The 10,128-nt window shown below is 25.1% G+C and overlaps 1 protein-coding gene across 1 annotated transcript in view; it reads right to left on the minus strand.

Moving 5' to 3' along the window:
• LOC111620555 (homeobox protein MSX-3-like) overlaps positions 1-4,521 on the minus strand; it is a 46,196-nt gene extending 41,675 nt beyond the window's left edge. The window contains exon 1 of the mRNA XM_023362487.1: positions 4,059-4,521. Coding sequence (XP_023218255.1) covers positions 4,059-4,347 — 289 coding nt within the window. The 5' untranslated portion in view covers positions 4,348-4,521. The remainder of the gene's footprint in view (positions 1-4,058) is intronic.
• Positions 4,522-10,128: the final 5,607 nt, after the last annotated feature.

A 10,128-nucleotide genomic window follows, 5' to 3' on the forward strand; every position in this document is an offset into this window, starting at 1 on the left:
GTTTAGTTCTAGTTTTGCTTGAGAAGCTTTAGTTCATGTTTTTATCGTTATCACGTTTCTCCATTTATTTTTTTTTTTACACTTTTGCAAACATTAATTAATCGTTATAATTTTGTTACCGTCTAATTATTAATTATAATTAATAATTATGACCATTCTTTAGGCTTCTAATTATTAATTATAATTAATAATTAGAAGCGTAAAGAATGATCACATAGAATACTTGAGAGTATACATGGGCACCTTACTTTAATTTACTTTAGAAGAAATGAAATGAAATTCTATTTAGATTAAAATTTTTATTGTTTTTTGTTAATATTTACCTATCTATTAAATAAATTAATAAATAAAATAAAAAAAAAGATTTAAAATTAATCTAAAATATCAATAGAATGGTAGAAAAAATAGTTGTATTAATTTCTTCGACTTATTTATGTAATAAATTCAATAATAATAACTTGATATTGTTATTTTTTTCTTGTTTATTTAAGAAACAATTTGTCAAAATTAATAAATAATTAATAATATAAAGTTAAATACGCAAGAAATTGTGTCCTCGATTAAATCAGGTGTAAAATCAAACAAATCGAACGTGTCGATTATTAATTGCTAAAATATGCATTTTATCTATTTTTTATAACGGAAAATAATAATAAATATCAATAATAATACAACAGGATGCTTAGATTTAAACTATATTAAGACATATTTCAGCTTTCAAGTTATGTTTTCGCTACTAATTCTTGCGCTCTTCCTTATAGTTAAGCTTTAATTTTATACTCGGTTTAAGCTTTTTTTTAAACTTTCCTTATAATTAATCCATAATTCTATACTTTCAGTAAGTTTTAGTTTCTATTTTTTTGCTCTTTTTCTTATAATTAATCTTTAATTCTATGCTTAGTACCAGTCGACCCTCCTATAACACTGTTGATTTTTCCGTTTTATATGAATTCCGTATTGTACGAGTCACTTGAATTTTACAAATACGTGAGCCATTCACAGCCCGGCACACGTATCTGTAAAACCTAAGTGACTCGTACAACATGGAATTCATATAAAACGGAAAAATCAACAGTGTTATAGGGGGGTCGACTTGTATAGGTAACCCGAAAGGGTAGTGATCGAAGATATCGCAATTCATAGATTATTATACTGATGTGTACAATACAAGCATTTTAATATGCCTAAATAAGTAATGGCCTATTTATATTCTTTATTATATTTGAGAATATGTAGTTTATTAATTAATATGAGTGTATAGACTTAGAAGGTTTTCTGTTTTCGTTTATGCGAGCTTCTAATACATAAAAATATGTTTAAAAATATATGATAAGAAAGTACAAGCTTAAAATCATTAAAATTGAGATTTATTAAGTATATATTTTATTATAAATTTATTCTGGTCTTGTAAGCTTATGTAAAATGTAGATAGAAAGGCTGCTTAGGCCTATTCTGCGTAGGTTATGTGCTAGTTTACTTCTAGCTTATTATGTGAAAAAATATATTGTAAATTATATTTCTAAGTTTAAATCAAAAGATAAAATCTTTACTAAATTTATTTATTGAGTGTTAAAGATTAATAAGCTTAGAAGAAATATTAAATTAAAGCTCTCTAATTGTGTGGTTATGTATAAGTAAAAGTTATTAACTTGTAAACGGTACATTTAAACAAAAAGCAATATATTTAAAGACTAATTTAAATATGAAAACTTGTAGATGAAAACTATAATAAGTTTTCAAAGCATTTATCGTGCATAATACAAGTACTTAGGCTTATTAAACTTAAGATTAATATACGAGTTTATCGAAGATTACTGTGTAAATGTATAGGTTTTATAGCTTCGAATACTAAACAATCGATGTTAGATGTAGAAACAAAAGCCTAGAAATAGAAATGAAGTATTATCTTTAAATAAAATTAAGTTTACATTAGAATATTTAACATATTCCGAATAAAAACGACTTAAGTATATCGAAGCAAAGTCAGTAGATTGTTAATGACTTCGGTAATTGTGTTTAAATAAAGAAAGAATGGAGTCAACGAGGCAAATAACCTTTAAGGGCATTTTCTTCTTAATTCATAATCAGCGTGAAATTTTCTTATTCTTTTGTAGTTTGCTATTGTTATAAGATACAAGTCCTTTATCTCAGTAACACGAATCGCATTCACTATATATATATATAGGCCTATATAACGAAATGCTCACATCACACTAGTGTTTAAGCTAACTTATTATAAATAAATTTTAATAAAATGATAAATTCAATTTAATTTAATAGTTATATTTAAAAAAGAAAACATAAGTTATTAAATTAACGAGGCCTTTCTTTCTAGGACACCAAACATTAACTTGTGTATTAAAAGATATAATTTTAAAGTATTTAATCTTAATAAATTATTAATATTTTATTACAAATGCTGCTTTATAAATATCTTTGAATTAAAAATTATTCTTTAATTAAGCATAGCTCAGGATTTTTTATACTCAAATTATTAAAATAATTCAAATAAAGTGTATATTCCCAAATAAAAGTTAATATAATCCCTTATTAAAATTTAAACATGTTTAAAAGATTAATTCCCTAAATTATGCTTCTTACATATGTCGAATTGTGTAAATAATTCAATAAAATGTAGAACTTGAAACAAATTGTTGTAATTAGAGGAAAGTGAATAAAGAAAAGATAAGATCAGATTAAGATTAGATCAATTCATTGTTATCTGCTATCTCTTCAATAAATTGATATATAAATTCGAAATGTTTAATTAAAATCATAAAAACATTTATAATATATTCAAAATTCTGTAATTAAGTTTATGTTTACATATCTAACGCAAATTTATATGTAAATTCATTAGATTATGAGAAAAAAACAAAAGAACTACTTCGTGTGTAAATGCCTAAATAATTTATATATCCTGTTTCACAAATTATTATACATTTAATTGCATTTTTACTTATATTCTAGACTTTTTAATATTTAATTCTATTTAAATTAAATTCTCTGTTTATATTATCATCTGTAAAGCACTACTCCAAGTAGCCTACTGTTTTTCAATACAATTTAACTTATGTTTAGTTCTAGTTTTGCTTGAAATTATTGAAAAATTTAAAATATTTACTTTGTATTTATGTTTTAATCATATACACATGCTAAAATTTAATATAAGAAATATAGAAAAAGATAAATTATCTTAGAAAAAAGTGTAATTATTAATTGATTTTAGAAAAGAAATAATTGCTTCTGGTTAAGTTTAATATAAATTTAAATAATAATAATAATAAGTTTTAACAGTTTTTAATTCAAATAACTAGAAATTTATCTTTATTTATCAAGGATAAATTATCAATATTGAGATTCATTTGAGCGTAAGATGATAACGTTACTTAAACATGTTTTTCAATATAATATTTTTTTAAAAAAAATATATATTAAAATGAAGTTAAAATTTAAAACAAAATATAACCGATAGCAGCTGCCAACTTTACTATTTTTCTTTTTGTTTGTAATTTTATGTTTGAACAGCTGACATTACCCTTTTCATATAGTTTACCCACGCAAACTATACAGTAAAGATATATAGAAACTCATAACGATAACAACTTAGCAGTATATAGGCCTATTTATTTACAATATTTATAATTAAATAAAATCAATAAATTTATTATATAAATAAATTTATATTCAAAATTATATATTTAATGGAGCACGAAAGAAATTAGGGAATTTTTGAAAGAGTTTATTTAATTATTTGTAATAAAATTTCAGGATGATTTGTACACTTAATTTTCATTAGTTTTAAGAGAATTAAATTAAATTAATTTTTTTTTTTTACATTTTTCCATTAAAGAAGAATAAAATAGTTCTAAAAAATCTCTCGTTTTTCGTCGAAATAAACAAAATCTAGAAGAAAGTGATCACGTTTCTTCTATTAATTAAACCAAAAGGGCAAAGAAAAATTAAAATTTACTTAGATTATATCTTAAATAATTAATTTATTAAGCTTATATTTTTATAAATATTCTAATTAAATAATAAAAATATTAAAATCTTACCGTTTGGTGACTGAAGTCTCGTTTGAGAAAGATTGCTAGATGTTTCGCCTACTGCACCACCAAAGTACCCATTAGAGGTCGACAGTTCACTCGCTCCACCCGAACTTCTGGGTACACAGTCACTTTTCTCTAATATACTGTCCATCATAAATGCTTTTCCCTTATAATCGGGATTTTTATTCTTCCACGTGTTCGATAATAACGAATCCATATAAAATTTGGCTGATGATCTAAGAGGATCTTCGGGAGAAGCACAAACAGCATCATTTGTTGTACCGTCAGGTTCCATTTTTAGAAATCTGCAATCATCCTACAAAATCAAAATTTAAGTCCGTCGAACTTTTACTTTACGGGAGTTAGATGAACGTCGAATAATTAAAACATCGCTAGACCTGTTTGATAGCCTGCCACAAACTGAATTGCTTTAGCGACAACGAATCGCCGTTAAGGGGAGTGACAATCCGCTATTGGTTAGTTAAATTATGACGTCAGGCAAGTTACAACCAATTTTTATTTTTACGTAGATCGTTCCCTAGTTTTTACTGATAAAACTTTCTTCTAAAGACAAGCGATCTTTAATAAATTCGTTTTGAGAATTTTCGAATTTTAAAACGGGGAATTAAATAAATGAGAAAGACAGTTAAATAAAACTTTTTTTTTTGTTCGAGCGTGGTACCTGTTTTTGTATGTTTTTGTACCTCACGTTCCCCCGTGACAGGCAATCAATTAGTGATTCTTACAAGCTAGTTACCAGGATGGTTTCTGCTATCAAGATTTGTCACTCGCAGACCGGTGGCGCCACTGTTCCAGGCGGCACGATGTCGCCACCGAAGTAGTGATTTGCTAGGGAACCGAGCAATGACATTGACCCTGTGTTGTCTTTCGATTAGCAGCCAAAACTTATTTGTACGTACAGAAAGTGGATGCTACACATGGCTACTACAATTCGCCAAACAACTAGATTAGAAATTATAAAATCACTTGTCGTTAGATGACATTTTAAACTTTTTTTTTTTTTTTTAAAAATATATTTCTTAATGGGCATTGATCTATATTTATGAAGTTCAGAGGTTAAAGTGAAAGTACTTGATTTTTTAGACTGTATCATAGCCTGAACAAATCGTAAATTTGCGTGAGAAGTAAATGGTAGTGTGATTGCGTGACTGTATAAATAATAACTAAAATGCTTTGAAATATCTTTAAAATTATTTCAAAAAAGACATAATTTTAATGCCATTTTTGTAAATAATTTTATTAATAGTTTATATAATTTTAATATATAATGGAAAATATATAAGCCTATATAGGCCTATATATATAGGCCCTATATATAGCCTATACAGTAGTCTATAAGATCTGTATTTTTTAAGTAAATTTTAAAAATCAAATTTAAATGCAATTGTCGGATTAATTTTAGTCTCGTTTTATAATTATAAGTTATAATTTCTAAAAAATGTCAACACGAATTGGGTTCGTGAGCCTCTAAGCTCATTATTTGTGCTCTACATTCGATGGTCAGATCTATAACAATTAATACGGGTCAGGATTGTAATCCTTATTCAATTAATTAAGACGATTCGAACCCGGATTCCTCATATCTCTAGATTGATATCTTTACTGCCGATAAGATAATTAATTAATTCTTAATTTATTTGTAAAAGAGAAAATTCGTAAAAGTAAAAACTGTTCCAAAAATTGGAAATGATAAAACAGTTGCTGAAATGAGGTATCTCACCCACAAAGAGAAAGGTGTAGTCACAATTTCTGCACTCCGATTAGACATTTTACACCTATATATATTATTTTTAAAATCAATTGTATTTTATATTAATATTTTTATTTTAAAATTTTGATAAGATGTCTTCAAACGAGAGAAAAAAAAATGTAGGCCTATTTACTTAATTTCTTAATCTATTTATTCAATATATAGATTATATATTACAGTACGTAATTATCTATATTGATATGTCATAAACTATATCTAAAATATAAAATTTAAACATTTAGAATAAGAATAATTAAAAAATTTTGAATAGAAACCGCGGAATATTTGCATAAAACTACGACATTACATATCAAATTTGAACCAGGATCCTTAAAAAGAATTGACTGTGTGATTCTCACATTAATTTTATGTTTCGTTAATTAAAGATTTCAAATTAAAATTTTAAGTTTTATATAATTTTTATATAAATAACGATATTATAGTCAATTATTATTAAATTCATTTTACCATAGTTTTAGAAGATTTTAAATAAAATAAGTAGGTATCGGCTATAACAGTAATAGATTTTCATCTTAATAGAGCTAATATTTAAACTTATTATGAGTAATACAACAACAAATTCTGTAATAATTACTGCAGAAGGTTTATTTAATTTNCTGTATTTTTTAAGTAAATTTTAAAAATCAAATTTAAATGCAATTGTCGGATTAATTTTAGTCTCGTTTTATAATTATAAGTTATAATTTCTAAAAAATGTCAACACGAATTGGGTTCGTGAGCCTCTAAGCTCATTATTTGTGCTCTACATTCGATGGTCAGATCTATAACAATTAATACGGGTCAGGATTGTAATCCTTATTCAATTAATTAAGACGATTCGAACCCGGATTCCTCATATCTCTAGATTGATATCTTTACTGCCGATAAGATAATTAATTAATTCTTAATTTATTTGTAAAAGAGAAAATTCGTAAAAGTAAAAACTGTTCCAAAAATTGGAAATGATAAAACAGTTGCTGAAATGAGGTATCTCACCCACAAAGAGAAAGGTGTAGTCACAATTTCTGCACTCCGATTAGACATTTTACACCTATCTGTAAAGCACTACTCCAAGTAGCCTACTGTTTTTCAATACAATTTAACTTATGTTTAGTTCTAGTTTTGCTTGAAATTATTGAAAAATTTAAAATATTTACTTTGTATTTATGTTTTAATCATATACACATGCTAAAATTTAATATAAGAAATATAGAAAAAGATAAATTATCTTAGAAAAAAGTGTAATTATTAATTGATTTTAGAAAAGAAATAATTGCTTCTGGTTAAGTTTAATATAAATTTAAATAATAATAATAATAAGTTTTAACAGTTTTTAATTCAAATAACTAGAAATTTATCTTTATTTATCAAGGATAAATTATCAATATTGAGATTCATTTGAGCGTAAGATGATAACGTTACTTAAACATGTTTTTCAATATAATATTTTTTTAAAAANTTAACATGTAAAAAATTTACAAATTAAAATTTTAAGTTTTATATAATTTTTATATAAATAACGATATTATAGTCAATTATTATTAAATTCATTTTACCATAGTTTTAGAAGATTTTAAATAAAATAAGTAGGTATCGGCTATAACAGTAATAGATTTTCATCTTAATAGAGCTAATATTTAAACTTATTATGAGTAATACAACAACAAATTCTGTAATAATTACTGCAGAAGGTTTATTTAATTTATGCATCAGTTTCAAGTGATAAAATTTGGCATAAAATCCGAGGAAAAAAAAACATTCAAAAGTTTAGATATTTTCTAAACTTTAGAACGACGAACAAAGCAAAAGCTGAAAAGTGAATGCTACCGAAGAAGCTAGAGAAACATCGAGTTGGACAATGATAAAATTTGGATCTTATTTCACGTCCCATCAAATCAAGTTTGTCAAATAAGAAAATGGCCGACGAAGCGACGACAACGGGCGGTGTCAAGAAAGGGAGGATAATACAAGTCAGAGGAGGGACGAAAGAAAAAAAAATATTATCACCACCGTTTAGGCAGTTCGGTCGTTAAGAAGTGATTTCAATCTACTCTCTTAGCCCGAGGTGACATTTAACAGAACGATTACAGAAAATGAAACGAGAGTAATTTCTTTTTCTTTTTTCCTGGCGGCGTTTAACTCAGCGAGACAATAAATCTTTGGTTAAAACTGTGACCCCCGAGCAAACTGGCTTCTGTGTACCTGATGCCCAACCTATACAGTAGCACTTAATGAAGTTGGTCCAAAAATCCTGATAGATTAACGAGATATTCTTATGAGGATTATCGATTGTTTTTAAATGAGGTAATTGTACAAAATTAAAGGTTGAATTCTTTTTTATTTCTCAGAATATCTGACATCGTTCTATTCTGGTGCATAATCCCAAATTAATTGGATAATCACTAAGAAATATTAGATAAAAATTGAAATGTTTGTTATGTTTGAATACATCTAGTTTACATATCATATTCGTAGAATTTGTCTAACTTTTAACGAAGGAAAGAGTAAAATGCATCTGATTTTGACGACTGTTTAAATTCTAATTTGTCACCTTTCTAAGACTTCTTTTTTAAGAAAATTGCTTAATTTTCTTGGCCCTATCCGTTTTTTCCATCTGCTATCTTAAAAAGATAAAGCTTTTGTAAATATTAGAAGCCCTTACAATAGCCTAAATCTTCTGTCTTCAAACGTTAGCTGATTTAAAATTGAATTTCATTTGATGTTTATCATTAACAGAATTTAAAAACAGGAAAAGAATTTAACGTGTTGAATACACAGAACAATTCAAGGGAATATTAACCGAGTATTTGTTGTACTCAATGTAAATTTAATGAATAAATTAAATATATTGACGTATATTATTATACAGTAAACGAGTGGATGAATTGTTCATAAAAAAGTGATATACTAAGTAAAAAAAACAAAGCCCACTATATAATTTTCATTCCATTCCAAGACTATGAAGAGGGAAATGATCACTTCTAATAGGAAACAAAACCCATATGTTTCATATTTATGATAAAAACATAATTGCTATTGAAAAGTTGTTATTGTCTTCGTACAGTGTTTTAATTCTTTTTTTTTTTTTTTAGTTTATTACATCCATTTTTATTAATCATTGATTCGGCTTATTATTACAGTAATATGTTAAAAACATTCTATATTTTTCCCCCTAAAAACTTTTGTAAAAGATTGAAAATAATTCTTCTAAAAATTGCAAAATTTTAATTCATGTTTTTATTTCTTCGATATGACCTTTAGTTAAATCTAATGAGGAATTAATTGTGTCTTTTTTTTTTAAATTTATAATGCGTGGTTATTATTATTGGAAAATTATAACCGGCTGAACTTTATAATTAACTTAATTTGTTATCTCTAATCGTTGATTATTTAAAATTAACGATCTACTAAATGATTTTTTTTTTCATTTTTCGATCGAATATAAGTTTATTTTTTATTCTTGATATAATTTTTTTATAAATGAATTAAGCAATTACATTGTTTTACCACCAGATCAATACTTAGGGAGTACCTTTCAAAGAAGTGAATGAGTGTAACCCGCTTTATTTCTCATTAATTTAATGATTAAAAATCTATAAATTTGACTAATTATTTCTAATTACATAGATTTTTACTTATTTACTTTCAAATTTATGTTAGAAATGAAGCTTATCACTTTATTATATTGATTTTTTTTTGTTTCTTTCCTCAATTCATCCCATTCCTATTCTGAGTGATGTTGGTCTGATTTCTATGAGGGAGGCTTTAAAATACAAGATTTTATATCACGAATAAAATAAACAAGCTTAAATCTAATCAAAATTTTAATTATTATTTTATACAATTAACAATTAAGAAAAAAAAAGAAACAATAGTTTAAACACAGTTTAAACAATTACAATTCTTAAATAATAGCAACAAAATAAGGCCCTTTAATTTCTTATAAGATTTAATTATAATTAATTAATTAATAATAATAATAATAATATCAAAATCAACAAAACACAAATTAAAATTCTCTTATATATTGTATTGTTCTTAATTTATTTTTCCTCCTTTAACTTTTTTTCCTCCATTCTCACTGGTTATTAAATTATATTATATTATTTTAATATTAAATTGTATTAAAAATTATTAATGAATTAAGTAAAAAAATAATAAGTAAATTATTAAAAATATAAAGTTATAATTTTCATATAAAATTGATAATTTATTCAAATTAGGGTCGTGAAACCGCTCGAAATTTTCATACAAAGAGGAAAAAAAAGGAATTTTTTTTTTCTGATTATTAAAATATAATTTATT

Source organism: Centruroides sculpturatus, unplaced genomic scaffold (genome assembly GCF_000671375.1).
Source record: "Centruroides sculpturatus isolate CEXI.00-Female unplaced genomic scaffold, Cexi_2.0 scaffold76, whole genome shotgun sequence".
NCBI lineage: Eukaryota > Metazoa > Arthropoda > Arachnida > Scorpiones > Buthidae > Centruroides > Centruroides sculpturatus.